General features: G+C 41.5%; 1 protein-coding gene across 23 annotated transcripts in view; it reads right to left on the bottom strand.

The window, feature by feature from the left end:
• Positions 1-21,346, bottom strand: part of LOC118673634 (myomegalin-like) — a 141,694-nt gene that overhangs the window by 56,282 nt on the left and 64,066 nt on the right. For 10 of the 23 annotated variants that reach the window (XR_004973430.1, XR_004973431.1, XR_004973429.1 and 7 more), the window contains exons 1-7: positions 10,606-12,099; positions 3,581-3,712; positions 2,772-2,891; positions 2,447-2,539; positions 2,123-2,332; positions 1,042-1,200; positions 105-218 (exon numbers count right to left, since the gene is read on the bottom strand). Coding sequence is in view for 20 of the 23 variants with exons in the window: in XM_036344684.1 (XP_036200577.1) it covers positions 105-218; positions 1,042-1,200; positions 2,123-2,332; positions 2,447-2,539; positions 2,772-2,891; positions 3,581-3,712; positions 10,606-11,730 (1,953 nt within the window). In the remaining 3 variants the exon portion in view is untranslated. Of the gene's footprint in view, positions 1-104; positions 219-1,041; positions 1,201-2,122; positions 2,333-2,446; positions 2,540-2,771; positions 2,892-3,580; positions 3,713-10,605; positions 12,115-20,714; positions 20,833-21,346 lie in introns of those variants that run through there. The other 13 variants (XM_036344707.1, XM_036344706.1, XM_036344692.1 and 10 more) reach the window with 4 other exon arrangements.

Genomic DNA, 21,346 nt, shown 5'->3' with positions numbered 1-21,346 from the left:
GAGATTCAACTGTGAAAAGCAGCAAACCCAGTAGATACAGATTTCTATAGGACCTACGTGGACAGAATAATCCATAGCATCATGAGAAAAATTATGGGACATACCTCTAGCGCAGCATCTCTATCTTGTATTCGCTGCCGCAGTTTCTCAAGCAACATTTCATTTGCTTCAAAGGTTTTGTCCGAGTTATCTCGATATTGCAGGAGCTCCCTAAATTCCTAATGAAACCAAAAAATATTTTCCTTTATTCATCTACTCAATACTAACTGAATTCCCATACTCTGCCAATCAATTTGTTAGTTATTCAGAATAAAAACCAAAATGTGATCACTTTCAAGGGGAACAGTTTAGCCGAGATAACAAATTTTTAACTATTCTGCATCACATACACACGTGTGTATGTGATGCGTGTATGTGATGCAGAAGAATAGGGAACATGGGATGCACTGTCTAACTCTGCCTGAAGGTGTCACTAGAGATCTCACAAAAGATTACATTTGCTGAGTCTTGAAAGGACTAGAAGAGGTGATGGAGGAGGTATTTCTTTCAGAGAAAGAAAAAAGTATGTACAATGTATGCATGCTAGGAAAAATCGTATGCACAATAAACTATAAGGGATTCAATGTGACTGGAGCTTAGAGTAGTTGGTAGAAGTGATCCACTGTCTTCTTTAGTGTTCGATTTTCCCCCTAAAACTTTCGTTTTATCATCTGGGGAAATTTCTATTCAAATCTCTTCACTTACTAGGCTAAGAGCAGTGGCCATCTCTTCTCGTTGTCTTCCTAGAACCTAGCATACTTTCTGACTCACAGAGGTGCTTAATAACTACTTACGACTATGGCCTACATCTTTCCGGTCTATATTTGCTTTTACTTCCTGGTTAACAGATTGTACTTTATTTTGAATCCTCCTGATCCCCACCTCTCACTCTTCTACATGTGGCAGGTACTCAATGCAGGTGGACTGATTATCTTAAGATTACATAAACAGGAACCTCAGCTCTCTGAGTCCAGTTTTCGATGAAATTACTGTGTGACTCACCTGAAGCAAATGTTCTTTGTGACTTAGACTGTGGTTTAGATGCTGAATGTGTTGCTCCTGGGTTCGAATCTCATTGTATTTTTCAGCCTCCAGGGTACAAAGCTGTTGGCTCTTACTCTGTAATTCTCCTTGTAGCTGCTGTAAGGCTTTCCGCAATTCCTGAATTAAACAGATTCCCCTTATTTTAAAATGTTGTAAGAATTTATTTGAGCCAAACTGACAACACAAGCAAGTTCTTAAATGGTCCCCCATGTTCCCTTTTGTTAAGAATCTAACATTTTCACAAGGTCATTAGACATGGAGGCCTTAAAGCTTCCTGGGCATGTAGAACAAAATAAAGTAGCAGAAAGTACCATTCTTAAAATTACTCAGAAATATTATACACAAATCAACTAGGATGTGGGAAACTGAGGGAACTGTGGATGGGGGGAGAATGTAAACTTGGTAAAAATGATAGACCTCTATAACTACTAAGGAGGACTCTGTCCCACTGCAAACCTGGATCCTTTGCTTTACAATAAAATCAAGGATAGGATATTTCAACTTTCCTTTTAAATCTTAAAAAAGAGTAGCATATGCTCTAAACTAACAAGATAAAGAAACCACTAAAAATTATGTCTTTTATTAAAAACAAACATGTCTAATGGCATGTGCCATTCCTTTGACCTTGCTTGCGCTCCCACTTTTCTTTCTCGCTGACTGTTACCCATCCTTCAAAAATAACTTCATAGCCCTGGCCTGTGTGGCTCAGTTGGTTGGAGCACTGTCCCTGCACCAAAAGGTGGTGGGTTCGATTCCCAGTTGGGGGCGTGTGCGGGAGGAAATCGACCAATGTTTCTGTTTATGTGACTGTATCTCAAATTAAATTACAAGTAACTTACAAGGCAAGAGCCTGTAATCTTCACTATTGTATTTCCAGAGCACAGCCCAATATTCTGCATATAGTATGAGGACAGCAAATGTTGAACTGAATTACTCAAATAAAGTAAGCGACTAAAGGGTTCAACACAAACTGTCCTGATAGAAAGTTATTATCAGGGCAAAGTCGGTCTTTAGGGCCACAAAACGATTAATGATTTACCTGGTTATGCTTCCAAGAAGCCTCTTTCTGCTGTTCTCTCTCGTGGGCCGCAGCCTCGACAAATTGCACACATCGTTTGGCGTCAGCCAGCTGGCGTTCTTTCTGTCGTACGGCCCTCTGGAGCTTCTGTATTTCAAGCTGGCTGCAGAACAGAGCACTCTGCAGGTCAAACAGAGCCACTTGTTGCTGAGCTGGAGTACCCTCTGAGCTCTGAAAAGAGTAAAAATCATGATCACAAGGAGGGCAAGGAGCTGAGAAGACCAACAACATAGGTCAGAGAATGGCACATCCTCCATGGAGTCTGCCTATGTGACCCCCACATACATGAAGCTGTCCAAGCTGGCTTTGGTGAAGCATTTCTCGAAGCTTTGCCATTGTGTCATTTTGACCTTCGATCACCTGGTATAACTCCTCCGTCTGAAAATGAGAGAGGGAGCACCATACATGTTAGTAACCGAAATGTTAATTAACTCCATTATCTCGCCTGTACAGATTTTAGTAGCAGGACTATTCCAAAATACCAACTCAGGTTAAGCTACAATTTCTCTAGGGTAAGGTGTATTAATCTGACATCAAAAATATAGAATACTTGTCCACTTTAATGGGACACATCATTTCCTCACAGGTCCTTGATTGCCAAATATTTTACCTCACTTTCCCTGCTTTTCAGAGTTTCCTTGAGGCTTTGAATTGTACCATCTTGCTTCTGAGATGACTCCTGAGCAGACTTTAGTTCACAGCTCATTTCATTCAGTTTCTCTTGAAGAATCTGAATTCAGAAAAGTAAGAGAGTTTGTTAGGTCAATTATTTCTTTTAACCTCAAATGCATAAAATCCTCCCTCAAATCTAGGTTTAGAGGACTCCTTGGGAAATATTACCTGATTACTTTTCCCCAAATACAGTGCCCATTCGAGTCCTAAGCCAATCAGCAAGAGGAAGTAGCAGGAAAGGTGAAACACCTCTTCCTACACTCAGTTGCTTCAATTCTCATGCACTGCGCTTGTTCTATGATGGCAGCCATCCCGGGCACTTGTCCATATGAGTCACTGTAGATCCCTTAAACCAAGACCAAGGAGCTTCTACTACCTAGCGTCATACAGGACTACGCCAGGCCAGAAGCTCAGCATCCCAAATTGTGGCACTTTTCTTCTAAGCAGATGTTGAAATCCATTGGTTAGGAAGGAGTGAGAAGTTAAGCTAAAATTAAAAGCACAGATCTCCTACCTCGGTACCTTATACATTTAAAGGCTGCATTCACGTTTTAATCACATACGTAAAAGGCACCTGCAACCTGATCTGTGCAGAACAGGCTAACATCCTGATGAGAAATAAAGAAGAACTATACTTAAACACACACTATCCATCTCCCAAGTCCTACTCAGAGAAGTTAACAGACTCAGCTAGAGTCAGTCACATCCTCAGGAGATGGATCTCCAAGGGCCACCAGGTGATCATACCTTGTTGGTAGCCTCTGTTTGCTGGATTTTTTCCTGGAGTTCTGCCATGTGGGACTCAGGTACCGACGGTTGAGTTATAATGGTCTCATCTGAATTCAGCTTTTGTTGTTTGAATAACTCTTGGGTCATGGGCTAGGAAGAAGCAACAAGACAAGTTACTTGAGTTAAAAGTAGTCAACAACAAATTTTATCAAAGGATTTTAGCATCTTTTGCTAGAGACTTAGAAAAACCGGTTGTTGCATGAAATATCAGTATGAATTCCTGAAGATAGTCCTGTTCCTTATTAAGAGTACTGATTCATTTCCATTCTTACTATACTTTCTAGCTCCCCTCTCTAATTCTCCCAGCCACTCACACAAACGCTAGCTATTCAGTTAAAGCAATTAATTCAGAGTTTAAAGAAAGGGGAGCATTCAAAATAGAAAAATGATGATCATATATTCACTTTATCCTGTTTTCAATTAGGAAATTCAAAAGGCACACTGATCAAACTTATGTCATCCCTAAGAGAGGAAAAGTTATATTCCAACTATCTTTCTTATAGCATGCTTGCTCACATTATTGGAGGCATTGGCAGATCTTTAATATGGACTGTACATTAAATAATAGTATTTTATCAATACTAAAATTATCTAACATATAATACTGTAGTTATATAAGAGATGTCCTTATCTTTAGGAAATAAATGCTGAAGTATTCAGTGTAAAAATGAATATTATCTGCAACTATTTCTCAAATGGTTCAGGAATGAAAAAAATAATGTGTCTATATAGACAATGGGAGCAAAGTTAGCAAAATATTCGGCAACTGATGAATCTGGGAGTTCTATGTAACCCCCTCATGAAATTATTTCAAAATAAAAAGTAAGCCCGGCTGGAGTGGCTCAGTTGGTTGCGCTTCTTCCTGTGCACTGAAGGGTTGCCACTGCTGGTCTGACTCCCATTCAGGGAACATGCCTGGATCGAGGGTTCAGTCCCCATCCACATGTGCAGGAGGCAGAGGATCACTGTTTCTCTCTCACAATGATGTTTCTCTCTCTCTTTCTCTCTCTCTCTCTCTCTCTCTCTCTCTCTCTCTCTCTCTCTCTCTCTCTCTGCATGTCCTCAGGTGAGGATTTAAAAAATGATAATAAAAAGTAAAAATATTTTAAAATAAATTTAAAAATCCATAGTGGTCTGAGGAAACGGTGTCTTACAGAAAGAATAATTCACCAAAACAATTCAGGTAAAAAGCAGACACATGTATTACTTATATATGGGATGATCAATCAGACTGAGATGAACTCATTGAACTATACTAATATTCATTATGAGCTAAGAGTACTTACTAAAATAAAGCTTTAGGAATTCACTGTGGTATTAAATTCCACCTCCTCCCTCCCTATTCCACCTCATTCCAATTAGAAAAATTATAAACCCATTAGAGGAAGAGAAAAAAAGCAACTGGTATTCATTTTTTCTTTCCTTCACACTTTCGACCTCTAATTACTGCCTTGCAGGCAGTGGAGTTACAGCTTACCTTAAGTCCCTTCCTGCCAGCAACTGGGAGCATAAAGTTTTCAGAAGAAAAATCTTTTCTATTCCTTCAGTGCTATTTATCAATTTTTCTGTTCACCATGCATTACTATCTCCTCTGCTCACTGAGCCTCATACTATCCAGCACATCTGTTAAATACCATAGTATATAAAGCACTGTGGAAGGGAGCTACATATAAAGGAACATAGAAACACAAGAAATATCAGATAGGAACAAGCTTTATGCAGTAAAATAGAGAGCATGATAAAGTGATTAAGTTACCCTAAATTGGTTGGTCAGTGTGCAAAGATCTACAGAACAAGCTAGGCAGAGGGAACAGCCAATGCAAGAGACCGAGGGTGGATGTGAGCCTGGGAAAGAGAAAGGCCTAGGGGACTATAGTATCACTTTCCAATAGAAATGCAATGGACCATATACATGGTTTTAAATTTTCTAGTATCTTCATTGGCTAAAGTAAAAATAAATGGGTGAATGTAATTTTAATAAAATATCTTATTTAACCCATTATATCCAAAATACTATCATAAACAAGCATTCAATATAAAAATGATTAACAAGATACTTTACATTTTCTCATACTGTCTTTTGAAATTAAGGGGGATATTTTACACTCACAGCACATCTCAATTCGGATTAGCCACATTTCAAGTGTCAATAGACACGTAAGGCTAGTGGCTACCTTGCTGGATAGCACAGGGACAGAGCATAAGGGGCAAAGGAGACAGTAATACAGGATGAGATGGAAAGGAAGGCAGGGGTCAAATCATATAAAGCTTTTATACACGAGAGTTAATGAAACTGAATTTCATTCCAATTGAAATGAGAATGGACTGCAGTGTTTTTAACAGAAAAGTAATCCAATCATATTTAATTTTTCAAAAGGTCACCAAGCAGCTCTGTGATGAGTGGATCGTGGGGGAGCACCAATAGAAACAGGAGACGAGGTAGCAGGCTGCTGCAGTAATGTAGATGAAAGATAAGAGCAGCCTGGATTATAGTGGTAGTAATGGCAGGGGAGAGAAATGGGTAGGCATGTTTTGAAAGTACAGCAAACAGGACCAGATGCAAGAGAGAGAAAGAAAAAAGAAGCAAGAAAAACAACTCCTAGAAAAATTGAGATATCTGTTGTTGTGGTATAACAGGGAGCCTTGTCCTGAAGCAATGTGAATTATGTCATACATGGGAGATGTAACTATTTAATAGACATGTACAACAATTCTAAATGATAAATAACTATCATTTACTTAATGATAAAACTTTGTCTACAAAACCTGGCTTTTTATTTCCTCAAATAAAACAACTTTCCAATAATATCTATAATAAGATATGTTTCAAAATTTAAAAAAAATATTTTTATTGATTTCACAGAGGAAAAGAGGAGAGAGAGAAAGAAACATCAATGATTAGAGAGAATCATTGATCAGCTGCCTTCTGCACGCCCCCTACTGGGAATTGAGCTGGCAACCCGGGCATGTGCCCTTGACTGGAATTGAACCGGGACCTTTCAATCCACAGACTGACACTCTATCCACTGAGCCAAACCAGTTAGGGCGATATGTTTCAAATTTAAACTGTAACAGAATTTTAAAAAATAGCCTCAGATTTAAAGTGGTAGGAACTGTGGTTATATCTATGCCCTTTAAACCAAAGAATCTTAGCGATATGAAGAAAACTTTAATTATCTGGTCCAATATCACCCTACATTTAGGAAACGGTAACTTAGAGATGGTAAGAAACTTGACCAAAGTGACACAGGAAATCAGGAAAAGATTCCAATTTAACCAAATGCACTTAAGTTGGTAATGTACCTTTCACCTCTATATAAAATCACTATCACAATGCCTAAAATATTATAGGGACCAAAAGTTTTTTGCTTAATAAGAACAATAAAAAGCAAGCAAACAAAAAATAGGCCCGTCTCCTTCTCAGGAAAGTGTTCTAATCCTTTAGTGGCTCTCTTACAAATAAGACCAGATAGATAGATATTTAATATCGATATTTCAGCAGCAACTTTGAAGCCAAGAAGGCCACAGAAGAGTACAAATGAATCTGGATCTCATCTGAACCCATCTTGGCATAAATTATCATAGGAAACTCCTAATTCTGTAATTACTGACTTACAAGCTAGATGTTGTTTGTTTCTTCTCTAATCATAATACTTTACATCTCAGAAGAATGTCCTTTCAAATACAAGTGCCAAAAAAGCATTTAGCAAAGCCCCACTGAACCAACTGAGCTTGTGAATCCTTGTGAAGTATCAAGCACATGAATCAATCGCTCCTATGAAGATTTTATCGAGCCTGAAGTTCAGTAATACTTGATTTGGTTGATTAGTGTTAATCTCCAGACTATCGGCTACTAAAATCATGTTGTAACAATTTTAATTAAGTTGCTTTTAACTCAGTTAGGACAAATCCAGTATCAGAAAAGAGAATTGCTTCCAGGCCTAATGTTGTATATTGTAAGACCTTTAGGCTAAAAGACAGTAATTTAGGTCTTCCGGGTTAACAGCATTTTTCTTGGCACATTACTAGTCCTCACAATAGCAAGTCATTAATCTCAAACAGCTGTAATTTTCTATTTTATTGTTGGTAAGAGGAGATACATAAGAATCATCACCCAGCATAAAATTAAAGACCTAATCTTGCCTAGCATCTAACACATCTTCCAAAGGGCCTGATCTGGTTATGTAGCTAAACTATGAGAGCTATGATTTACTATAGTCACACAAGAGCAGACCCTGGCATTGCAAAGCTTGAAGCAAAGATTTGCTCTTCGAATTTACACAGAAAAGGAAATTGCATGTGGGCCAGAGCTGAACTGCTGTTTACTAAGGAACCACACCCCTCCTATCATAGCTCTTCTAGTTCAGGGCCAGACAATAAAGAAGGAATAATGGCCAGCTAGAATAAAGCTTCAAACCTTTCTTTAGATATTTAGACAACCTTGGGTATTCAGACATAAATTCTGTACAAGGCAAATAAGCCAACTTACATAATATTAGAAAATTAGTAAGCAGGAGAATGACATTGTTGCTGTTTGTCTTTAACATAAGGAAGGAAAAAGCAAAGAGAAAGACAGTAAGAAAAGTAATCAGAAGGCACTGTGATAGTGACATTTGAATAGTGCACATCAATGGGAAAGTAGAGGATTAAACAAAGAAATCAAAATGATCTTACAGAACAATCTTGCTCTTTCTTCATATTTGTAGTAGAAGATAACTAAAGGAAATTTTATTCTTTTGTGGTTTTTCCTTTCTACAAACTAAAAGGACGACGACCAAAAATAATTTACATTTATTTCTAATCTTTCCACATTTGTTGAGAGCAATAGACAAAAACCAGTCTGCCTTTGTTCCACTTGGCTCTGGCTCTGCCATAAAGCACAACAGGCCTAAGGGAATTTAAAAGTCAACCTGGCCTAAAATAAAATAAAATAAAATAAAAGTCAACCTAGCCTAAAGAACAGACTAGGGGTCCAAAACATACATTTTATTTTCAAACACCTGAGCCCAGTTTATCTTTCTATTTCCCCCCACATCCTTAATTATTAGAGAAAATGGCATAGTAATTAAACGCCATAATTCAAGCTGCATGTTATTCTCTCCCTCCTCTCGATGTTTTATTATTCAACAAACAGTAAAGAATGTAAGCCAAGTGATGGATGAAAAGGTCATTCATATACTTTGTTTTAAACATCAATTTTCCTAATGCCCAAATTTAGTGAAGGGACTTGATGTAAAGATGCAGTCAACAGTTTAAAGGAATCCTCAGGTTATAGAAAAGAGACTGTTTAAAATAAGTACTTATTTAATTCAACATATACCAGGCAATGTAACTTAATACACAGATTAAAAGACCTCGGCTGAGAATGGTTAGGGATCTTTGGCTGTGCATGGGCTAAGTATTTAAACTATGAGCTTTCCAGATCTCTCAACTGAGGGCCTGCATGAAATGATCTTTAAAATCCTTTCCAACACCAAAATTTTTTTGAGTGCAGGCACCAAACAGAATTTTTAATTAAATATGGATTTTAAAATTCCTCTCATTTTGCCTGCAGTTTTCTGCCTTTACTTTTCTATAATATTGACCATATATGAGAGGGGGTAAAATAAGCTTATTTCCCACCCACCCTGCCCCAGTCTCCTTTTAGATCCTAATATGAAAACACCATGTTTAATTTGTGACATCTATGTCTGGTCACACAAATACTGTAAAGCCCAAATTTAGCTGTGAGGCTCCACTCCAAGAAAAGGAAGCAAAAGAAAAGAAGCACACAAGCAGTCAGCACACTAATACTTAATATTTTATACAAATGAAAGCATTATCAAACTTTTTCTAACACTTTCATATGTACTGTTTCTGACAAATGTGTCATTGTGATGCAAATTTTATACACTAAAACTACTTCTCAAAAATTTCAAGTGACAATCAACAATTTCATTTTTTTATCAAGCTGTAAATTTCTAGGATGATGGTGACTGTAGCAGGCTTTCCAAAAATGCTTTCTAGATTGACCACTTTTATAATGGTATCGCTAAACAATCTGTATCAAGTAGAAAACGCTAGATGTTTCACAAAGCTAACTAATCTAGCATTTACTGTTGCTATAGAAACAAAATAGCATTTGTCAGATCCCTGTATAGAGCTGAATTGAAAAAGTGGCATGAAATCTATTGGCCAGATGTAAACAGCTCAAATTAAGATCAACTCCTATCTTCTAATCATTTAGACACTCAAGAATACAATGGATGAAACTGTGGAGGGATAAGGACACATGTAATACCTTAATCAATAAAGAAATTTTTTAAAAAAGAAACTCTATTACTTGATAATGAATCCTTTCTTAATATCAAACATCTCCTAAAGAACCTCAATAGACTAACTGGCTGTGAAGTTTTCTCCTTAAATGACATTTTAAATGACAACACTTGAATTCCCAAATCTCTTTTATGAGCAAGTCACCATCAGTCCTCTATTAATTTAGTATAAATATTGCCCAGATGCTACAATACTTTGGTGAATTAATAAGTTTTCCCAAACCTTTACCCTATCCTCTAATGAGTTTGAAGCTTACCTGGGGAAGAACTAACTCCCTCACAGAATGGGAGAAAACATCTACAAATCTAAAAAAATAAAAACAAAACAAAAAAAGAAGGGAGACAGGGGGAGGGGAGGTGTGTAAGAGAGAAGACTTCTAGTGCCAGACATAAGATTACATCTTTTCATCGGGTCAAAGTGAATTCAAAATCTCTATCTGCAATTGTGATAATTAATGGGAAGGCATCAATAGATGTTGCTACAAAGGGGATTGTGGAAAGCAAATCATTTGAGTGTGAATCACATAGACTAACTGGGACACGAGCGAAAGGTGCAGCAAAAATGGGCTCGATGATTAATGTTCTAATTAACCTTCATTTAGAAATCATGTGAAGCTTGCGGCCGGATAACTATAATTTAAAAAGGCACTGTGTAGCCATGTTGTATACCTGGACCCGGAGTGGCAAATACTCTTCACAGAGGTCATCCCACAGCTCCTGCAGGTCTGAAATCTCCAAGGAGTAACTGACAGGTGTGCTGTAAAGGGGTTTCAAAGACCTGCTAAGGAAACCGGAACCAACGCCATCTGCCCCGCTCTGGCCAGGCCTGGCTCCCGGGGGGCTGGATTTCACTGGGATAGGAAGCCTGCTCCCTCGGGGGCTCTGGATGGGTTTATAATCGAGACCTTTAATCACGCTAAGAGCGAGCTCCAGCTTGGGGTTGCACGTATGCTGCGGGGCCTGCTCCTCTGAGCAGCAGTCACACTTTGCGAGCTCCTTTGCGCTTCGCTCGGGTTCCTCGTCCTTGTGCTGCGGAGGACTAGCCTGGACACTTGCATCCAAAGATTCCACCGAGGACCCCGGGGTCCCTTCCTCCATGCTTTCTCCATCGGGGGGGACCTTCGTGCCTGGCAAGTCCGGGGGCCCGACCTCAGACAGTGCTGGTTCTTCGGTGCAGATGCTGGTGGACCACCTGGAAGAAGGGCCACACATGATGCTTCTGGCCACCTTGCGGGGTACTTTACAGATGGCCTCATAGTCGGAATCGGCCACCCGCAAAGTCGCGCAACCCCGGCATCTCCTGGGTCGGTGTCCTGGGCCTTCCGAACCATGGCAGCTGTGCAGCTCCTGAACCTGGTCCTCGTTCTCCACCCAACACTCAAACCCCGAATAGGCAAAGTCCTCCTGGAGCAGCGCGGAGTACCGCACGTCGGGCAAGCCGGCCAGGTCCACCGTCCCGCTCCCCGCCCGGGTCTCCGCGCCCGCGTCCTCGTTATTCTTGCGGTACAGGCTGGCGATGCAGAACTTGAGGCGGTCCTTCTCTAGCAACAGCTTCTGCAGGCGCTCGATGGACAGGGCTTCGATCCGGGCAATGACGGTGTCGAAGCGATAGATCCGATCCAGCATGAAAGCGCACTTGCTGCAGACAAACTCGGCTTTGCCGTCGCGGGAGACATCCTTGCCCAGGACGTGCGAGAGCAGCACCTGGAGGTTGAGCTTGGACGTCGTGTGGAAGATCCAGCGCCGCTGGTTCCCGCACAGCTCCCGGGCACAGATCCTGCAGATCTCCTTCATCTTCGCTCCCAGCCTCCCCGAGGCGGCCGCTGCCGCCGCGCGGGGTTCACTCACCGGCGCGGCGCCGCGCTCCGTCTCCCGCCGCGGTGACTCCGTGCCGGCATGGCACAGCCCGCCGCGATCCCCACCGGGCAGGGGGTCACCTCTGCCCTCCGCGCGCGAGCGCTGGGTACCGGAGCGGCCAGCCCCGCCCCTCGGAGGGCGCGAGCGCGGAAACGCCTCAGGGCGATGCTAAGTGACAGCGGAGCAGGCCGTGCGCGGAACCTGCAAAGTCTCCTCCGGCGGTCCCTCCCGCCAGCCGCCCGCGTCCTCCACGTCCTCCCAGAAAGCAGGCTGGGTGCACGGAGCCCGGGCGGCAGCCAGCCGCTGACGTTGAGGCTTGGAGACAGAGGATCAGATTTCAAGATGGCGTCAGCGGCTCAAGCTCCCGCCGCCTGCCGCAGGTTCCTCTGGGAACTGTAGTCCGGGAGGCCGCAGCCCGGCTCTGCGCATGCGTGGTGGTGAGTGCGTCCCTCCTCCCCAAATCGGGTCACCGCTTCTTGCGGGGTAACACAGATCTGGCTCAACGCGTGTTTGCCGTGGCAAGCAGGACGGACGCTGGCCGCTGCCAGGCCACTTTCATCGGCTAAGATGTCACCAAGAAAGCGCATCAGTTCCCGCGTGGGTCCTCCCTGCCGCCCTGCAGTATGTCCGGAGGCTCTGCGCGGGGCGGAGAAAGCCGAACCCCTCCCCCTCTCCCCACGGGCAGTGCCACGTCCTCTGGATGGAGCCGCCAGGCAGCGCCGCTGGGCAGCGCCGCTGGGTACCGCTGCGCGCCGCCTCCCTCCCGCTGCAGCCCCACCTCCTCTCCCATCCAGTCCGGTGCTCGCATTAAAAGGCCCTGAGGCTGCAGAGGCGGCCGTGGAGGAAAAGTGGATGAACCAGAGGGGGCGCGCGTAGGGCGGATTTTAGAAGGCTCAATGCAACCTCTCCCTCGACTGCTGGGAGTAACTAGAAAAAAGGGCAAGTGTTTCTCCCTTCGCGATGTTGGGGGTGGGTGGTAGGTTTCGCACCCCCGGATGATTTGCCCTTTTCTTTTTAGAAATTCAGAGATGGCACAAAGCAATCACCCGCAGCTGGTTAAGCAAGATGTTAAAGACAATGGAAGAGAAAGTGGGCTGTTTCAAGAATGTAGTCACCTGAGAGTAGATTACCATTACCATCGCCGAATTCTCTTTCAGGTTCTGGAACAGAAGACCTAGCTTCTTTGAGCAAGAGCCCAGAGTGTCAGGGAGTGCTGCTCTGCAGATTTAGGGCTGGGAATTTCGCGGGCTTTAGTTAGTACCCTGTTTTATTCAACACCATACAGTTGTAAGTCACCCCACCCTTGGGAATAGAACTTGGGATGCACACAAAGACTGGAGGGAAACTGGAGCTCTGACTCGGAGGAACCCAGGTGTCAAATCATTTACAATAAAGAATTTTCTTGTTGTGAGAGGCATGCAGACACCTCTCACAGGAAGGAAAACAGCTCCGGCGGTTACCTGGAGTCCCCCAGCGCAGGGCACTTCCCAGTGACAATAATTTTATTAACCTGACCTTGTGAGAGGTCATGGCCAGCAACAGTCTAAGTATATCTAAGCCCACACTCCCCAACCTGGAGATGTTCAAATGCCTTCAATGACAGCTCCAAAGAAGTTCCCAGACTTCTTATGGAGGATTAAATGAGATGATTTGGGAGAAGTACTCTGACAGTAAACAATAGCAACTGTTGTTATTTTAACATTATAAAAATATTTTCAAGTAATTTTAAAACGTTGTGGGGCGCTGCACATATAGGATTGTATTGTTCTCTTATTTACTAGTAATCACCAAAACAAAATCTTAGTAGCCCCATTGGGAGAGGGGACAGCTCTTAGAGCTTTGGGCGGCACAGGCTACAGAACTCTGCATGTGTGATTTCACTAAGTATGTGTATGTTCTGGCCCTAACACCAAGAATGCAAAATAGAGTTCCGAGTAAAACTCATTACAGCTGCTAACCCCTACTTTGTCATAAGAATAGCTTTGAAAATTGGGAAGATAAAATATAGCCCAGAAAAATTTTATAAAAGGCCCACTTGCAAATTCAAAACTTTATCATTCCTATCCATATAAGATTTGGAAAATATTATTTTACATGCATATGCACACCACACATTTATGAGTGAAGCAAAACATATTAAGGTGAGATTTAGGGCTTCTGTGATGATTTAGAATAGAATGATTATTTCTAAAACTTGTCAAAGGTACATAATACAGGAAAATTTGAGAGCAGGGTACATATCATAACAAGCTATTAAGAAGTAAATAAATTATTGACTTTATATGTCAGCACTTTGCTTCAAAATATATTGATATATGCAACTGTATGTCCTAGGTCCGATCACTTATTCTGGCCCTTAATTTCCTAATCTACAAAGTAAACATGTTGAATTTAAACAGTGGTTTCCCACCGTTGTCATGCATCAGAATCACCTGGAGGATTTGTTAAAGCACATTGCTGGGACCCATCTCCTCAAGTTTCTAATTCATTTGGTCTGGGGTGAGGCCCAAGAATTGGCGTCCCTAACAAATCCCAGATCATGCTAATAACGCTGCTGTCTGGGAATCACACTGTGTGAACCACTGAATTAGAAGTATCCTAAACTGTATGAGTAAAATCTCAGTCAAAGATCAGAAATTCTTCAGATAAATTGAAAAACCCACCAATAAAGAACTACTTATAAAACTGTTGACCTCAGAGAAAACGATATACTAATTTGGAACAAGATTCCTAAGTATTACTGTGGTCAGGATGCTTTGCACTATCTCTATTTTGATCTCTACATTTGAGGCCCTGGGAAGTATCTCTGAGGACCATAGTCACGTTTGTACCCCCAGCATTGTAGTGTTTCTAAGACCTAATTCTGGGCTGGGAGTTTCCAACAGAATCAGATGTGGAAAATCCCCATGTCTCAAACCAGTTGTATTAGGTTTCATTGCCCTAGTTCTGACATTGGGAATAGCTGTTCTAAACTAAAAACTATGCCAAAAAAAAAAAAAAGTGGTTATGGCAGAGAAGTAAAGCAGATGAGGAAATGCAAGAATATCAATCAAACCAGTTAGGCTTTATGGTAATACCACAAGCATGATTTCCCTGTGCTGCCTGGAAATCTTTAAGATGTCAGAAACAATCGTGTTTTGCATTAATTACTGACACAGCATTTCCCAGCACTTCTTTAAAACCAGTTCAACTATAGATTGTAGTCATATGGGTATCAGCAGGATCCCTTAAAATAGTACCCATCAGAGTCTTTCCAATTAGGTTATTAAATACTCATAGCTATTTAAGTGAATTTTACAGTAGTGTTACATCAAGCAACCCATGAGCGAGAATTTATGCAAACTCTGTCTTTTCTCTGCCTTCAGGGAGCTTTCAGTTTAGTTGAAGGGGAGAAAATATGGATGCTACCATGAGAACAATTGGTTGGTAAACTAAATGGTATTGACTTAAATTCAATGTGACTGTAAAAAAAAGTTGAGATGAGCATGGGCTTTGTCGTTAAAGGGGACGAGAGCGGCATTTGAGATGGGTCTTAGAATGGAGACAAAGGAAGGGACTGCAGAAAAAGGAAACGGCATCATCAGAAGTCTGTAGGTAAAGGGATATAGTCGAGATTTTGCCGGGCATTTGAATGGCCAGTTTCATCCTACTCATTACATCTTATCCTCTGTCATTTCTCATTCAAAAAACATGTGTGAAGGGCCAACTGTAAGCCAGACTGTGCTGTGGTGCTATCGAGGGCCTTGGCAACTAGAACCAGGACTTAACGTTATAAACTTGAGCAGAGAATGGCATGATGAAAACTTTGTTTTGGGAAGATTAGCCAAGCAACATTCAAAATCTTTGTCAAAAGGTCAGAAATTAGACTTTCAGGAAGAGATGTGGGGATGATTACAGGAAGACCTGCTAAAACGCCACTGCAGTTATTCATATGTGGGGTAATAGAAGTCTGGGGTGTAAATGGGAAGAAAGTGGTGTGAATCAGTTTGAAGGCATGAACAGCGGGACTTGATGACGTATATGCAGAGAGGATGAACGAAAGGAAGGATTGAAAATGGAGGTAAGGTTTTTGGTCTGGAAGACTGGTAGATAAAATGGTCTAAATGAGCAGAAAAGTCAAGTTGAAGCGTCAGTCCATTTGCTAAAAGATAATGAAAAATTTGATTCGGGACCTGCTGAGTTTAGGTGACTTGAGAAAACTCTTCTGCAATCGAAACACAGGTGAGAGGGGACAAGATTTGAAGGAGGAGAGCACTGGTTAACAATGTATAAAGCTAGAGATACATCAGCAGGAGAGAGAAACTTGGTTGTATAATTTCTCTACCTGGGTGGACGCGTAAATGTCAGAGTTGTTGCCTTTAACTCCCCAGAATCCTTCCCTATCAAACCAAACACTACATTCATTCCATCCTTTTTCTGAACATCTTTGGCTTATCCAGAAACGTTGCTTCACATTTTCACTATGCTTTCCATTTCAGGTTCTGGAAACCTTAGTAGAAGCTTACTCCTGTAATCACTGTGCATACTATCTCCACTGTAAATGCTCAATAAGCATTTTCAATGAAGCTATAAAGAAGGCCCTTCTTTTTCCACTTCCTTTGATGTTCAAGAACTATGATTGTCCTCGCTGATAAGACCTGTTTCTGATACATGTTATCAATGGGGGTTATGTCTGGGAGACAGGGATGTTGAATGACGTTTTGTCAATGAGTCTCTAGCTTCAACATTCATCAGCTTAAGATGGGGATGCAAAAAAGCTGCTCTGAAAAAAAAAAAAAATCTCATATGAAGTTGGCTGGCTGCCTGAGCTACTAATCCCTGCAAGGTTTTCAGTCCCTGCCTTGAGCTTTGGAGCGCATTATTGCCTTAACCTCTACTTCAGATCTCTCCATGGTAACGCTGGAATGTTTGCTATTTTAGGAATCATGCCTCATTGAACAGCAGCATTATTTGCATCGGGTTCCAAACAAGCCATAAATGCAATGGCTTCGGTGTCTGCTGCTTTGTGTGGGTGCCTGATTGTTGAATGCATGCCTCTCCCGAATTCTGTTGTTCTGTTTCATTCTAGGCCAGCCACAGTGAAATTACAGGGTAATGAATATCACCTTATACTGGGGGGGAATGGAGAGGGAAAGGGGGAAGACACAAAACAAGAGTTCCTCTAGACCAGTGGTTCTCAATCTTTCTAATGCCTCGACCCTTTAATACAGTTCCTCATGTTGTGGTGACCCCCAACCATAAAATTATTTTTGTTGCTACTTCATAGCTGTAATTTTGCTACTGTTATGAATCATAATGTAAATATCTGATATGCAGGATGTATTTTCATTGTTACAAATTGAACATAATTAAAGCATAGTGATTAATCACAAAAACAATATGTAATTATATATGTGCTTTCCAATGGTCTTAGGCGACTCCTGTGAAAGGGTCGTTCGACCCCCAAAGGGGTCTCGACCCACAGGTTGAGAACCGCTGCTCTAGACTGTCCTTTGCAGGCACATCGTTTCCCTTGCCTGCACACCCTCCAGGAATGGTTTTATTTAAAAGGTTCTTTGAGATGAAGCTCCTGCCATTCTGTAAAGGGAATAATATCCGTCACCGGGGCCACTGCCAGCTTTTCCCTGCAACGCTGAGGACGCCTTCACCAAGGAAGAGAGCGATGCTTTGTAAACTTCGCTCCATTCGGTTCTCTGACTCCCTAGTGAAAAGGGGGACAGCCACCTCAAACAGCTCCCAAGCACCCCGATCACAGCATGCTAGCGACCCGAGTGGATACAGAGCACGGGAGGCCAACGCAGTATTGTCAGTCGGTGGCATGTTAAGCTTAGGGCATTTTTGTCGTTGTTCTATGAAGTTAATTATCTAATAGAAGCTCAGAAGTATTGTGCCAGCACACTCCAGCTGCAGTGATGCTGTGCGACGTCTTGGTAGAATGGAAAAGGGAAACAGAGGGATAATAAAATCAGTTGAGTCAACTAATCTGTATCAAAGCCGTGCATCTTATTTGCAGAAACTAAAATGCAGCTACTATTTGCAGATACGGGGGGGGGGGGGGGGGGGGGGGGGACACCCAGAGCAAAGCCTTCCGGTGTCACAAATAGCAAGAGTTGCCACACACTACTGCATACAGAGGGGGGAGACAAAGCGCCTTACAACTGGTTGTATCATCATCTTTATGCCTCTACTCAGTTCACAGAATGGAGCAGATGAAGCCAGGTATTAGTTGTGTCAGATCACCATTTACTGCCTCGAGGCACGACATCAAATATCTGCTCAGTCAATCAGTCTAAACAACCACCAGGGTTATCTTCCTAAAATACATCAGATGCTTTTATTCCCCTTGCTTAATTTTTTAAAAATTCTCAGTTGCCTACAACATGAAGTCCTTAGCGTGACATGTGTGGGACGTTCCAGCTATGTATTTCACTCTCCAACATTTAGCATATATGTTTGGTAATACCAATTCCTTCACTATGCATATATTGTTCCCCTTGCTTAGAATGCACTTCTCCAATTTTATGTCGGGTGTACTCCATCTTTAAGGCCGGGTCAAGGGGGACTTCCAGGTGAGGCTTTCTCTGACTTATTCCCTGTAATTGATGGGTCCCTTTAGCATTGCACGTATATTTCTATGTCTTTATTTATCATCCTGTATTTTAATTCTTTACATGCCAATCTTTTATTGGACTATTAACCCTTTGGAGGCTAGGACCCCTTAGGCCATGGTTCTACTGAGCAACTGTACAATCTCTGTTGGTGAATTCTGCAAATTCATGGGGGTGTTTCTTGTTTTCATTGTCATCCCAATAATGAGTGGGACAAAGGGTGCTACATAACTTGCAATGGACAAAGCATGACATTTGAATGACTTTCAAATCTTCCATGGGGCACTGATGGAAGTAATAAAACTGTTTACATAATCATCTGAACTGAGGACTTAATTCTACTGTATATATGGACATACTAATATACACTAAATTTTCCATGAGTCGAACTGCTGTGTAAATTAGGAGAGAACTGGTTTTATTTCACTTGGAAACTTACCAAGAGTTTTGGCATCACCGATGGCTCATTATCATGTTGGCATCACCACTAACTCATTACTAACAGCATTGCCACTTGCCATTTCTGAAGTGCCAACAGAACATGCCTGCATGTTGTAACATCACTTATCAAGGCAGACTGCATTTGAGGCTGTGATAGTCACAGTGCTTTCCGTTACAGTTATAAGCACCTATTTCTTTGTCTTTTTAATATAATTGTGCTCAAGAACTTACATATTAAAAAAAACATTATTTTATTATAAATTACTCTCTTTTTATGCCTCCTATGTCAATAGACTTCACAGGGTTGTTTTCAGACTTGTTAATTTGAGTTCATGTATAAGATATTTAGAGCCACACCTGGTACATAGAAAATGGTACAATATGTGCTGATTTCATTACTTCAGAAAAGTTGTTGAATATTCACTGATAAATATTTTAAATTACACTTGGGATATGTTTTATATTTTAATAGCTGAATCATTTGAGTGATTAAATGTTCCCAAGATATTACAGAAAGTGCTTCAATACTTCTTTTTGTCTAAGAGATTAAAGTGGGAGATAATTATCATTGTGATCAATTTGCTCTGAACCATTCATACTCCAGTGTGGTCCACCTGATGAGCAATAACTCAAATTGACAACTCTGAGTTCAGTTTTTGTCTATAAAATAGTTTTTTTATGTGCAAGGCTAACAGGTCTGAAGGGAGAATTATGACCATTAATCTCACTAATAAACAACAGCTATATTTATTAATTTTGTCCTTGTTATAAAACAAAGACAGTTGCAATGTGAGTGAGGTTTGCAATATATGACTGACTATGTCTCTATAACTGCTACTCATCTTAGGAACAGCCTTACTCTTTCAGGTTGTTAATAGGGATAGTGATGATAGTTACCATGTTGTAAGTCATACCCTAGACATCTCATACATGTTATTTCTAATCTGTACAAATAGCGAACATGAGGTATTTTAATGCCTATTTTACAGAGTAGGAAACCACTTGGAGGGTTTATGTAACGTGCCCAAGACTATACATAAAACAAGTGTTGACACTCAGATTCAGATTCCAAAACCTGAGCTCATTCTTTCATACCACTTTGCGTCCATCATTAAAATCCAAGAGACTTGCCCTGGCTGGGTGGCTCAGTTGGTTGGAGTGTCATCCCCTACACCAAAAGGTTGCAGGTTCGATTCCCGGTCAGAGTACATACCTAGCTTGTGGTTCCATCACTAGCTGGGGCATGTACAAGAGGCAACCGACTGATGTTTCTCTCTCGCATTGATGTTCTCTATCAATCAATCAATCAATCAATCAATCAAAATATATCTTCAGGTGAGGATTAAAAAAAATTGTTCTGCCCTGACTGGTTTGGCTCAGTGGATAGAGCATCGGCCTGTGGACTGAAGGGTCCCAGGTTCGATTCCGGTCAAGGGCATGTACTTTGGTTGTGGGCACATCCCCAGTAGGGGGTGTGCAGGAGGCAGCTGATCGATGTTTCTAACTCTCTATCCCTCTCCCTTCCTCTCTGTAAAAAATCAATAAAATATATATCTTTTTTAAAAAAATTGTCCCAACAACCTGAGGGAGCTTGGTCATGTATCAGTTCTCGAGTGAGCCTCCAGAAGAGAACGCAGCCCAGCTGTGACTTTGATTTCAGACTTGGGAGACCCTGAGCAGAGAAACCAGCCAAGCCGTTCCTGGACTTCTAACCTCCAGAAACTGTGGGATAATAAATGTCTATGGTTTCAAACCACTAAGCATGTAGTAACTTGCTCCACAGCAATAGATAGCTAATACATGTAGATATAAGAAAGCAGGACTCATGAAAGCACGAGGCGAGTGCCTCCGGAAGTACAGCCCAAACCTCACCTGCACTTCCATGCTAGTGGGCTCCCCCAGCAGATGTAGCAGCTGTTGTTTCTCTTGGGAGAGCTGTTCTACAAGCTTCTCCTGGGCAGCCAGGCTCTGACTCAGCTCTTCAATTTGTCTGGATTGAAGAAAAAGTAAGGACAATTATGTTCATGATACTATTACTACCTTCAGCCCACTCCAAAGAGAGCATGGTTCAATACAGGAGGTTTTTAGCTTTGGGGGTCATTGAACTCTTTGATTCTTTTCTTCAGAAAGCCATGTATGCTCTGCTCCAGCCCCCAAACATTTACACAATTTGCTTACATTGTCACTAGGTTTACGAGCCTCCTGAAGCCAATCTATGGATCTATAGACCATAGGTATGTAACTGGAAATAAGGGCCCTGGAGTTATAGTTTCTTCGGTTGCTATTGTTGTTTCACTCAAGAAACAATTCTTAGATAGCTATTATGTATACTCAATGCACTCTACCAAGTACTGGGAATATAAGTTTGGAAAAGTCACAATCTCTGCTCTGTGAAAGCATTAATTCTTTTAGTGTGTGTGCCAAGAGTTCGGGGAGTGCACAGACACAGCAATAGAAACAAATAATAGTCATAGAATATAGTAAGTGCTACCATACCACAGGTG

The sequence above is a fragment of the Myotis myotis genome, unplaced genomic scaffold (genome assembly GCF_014108235.1).
Source record: "Myotis myotis isolate mMyoMyo1 unplaced genomic scaffold, mMyoMyo1.p scaffold_m19_p_18, whole genome shotgun sequence".
Taxonomy (NCBI): domain Eukaryota; kingdom Metazoa; phylum Chordata; class Mammalia; order Chiroptera; family Vespertilionidae; genus Myotis; species Myotis myotis.
Note: the sequence above shows the minus strand (reverse complement) of the source record. Positions and strands in the feature narration are given on the sequence as shown.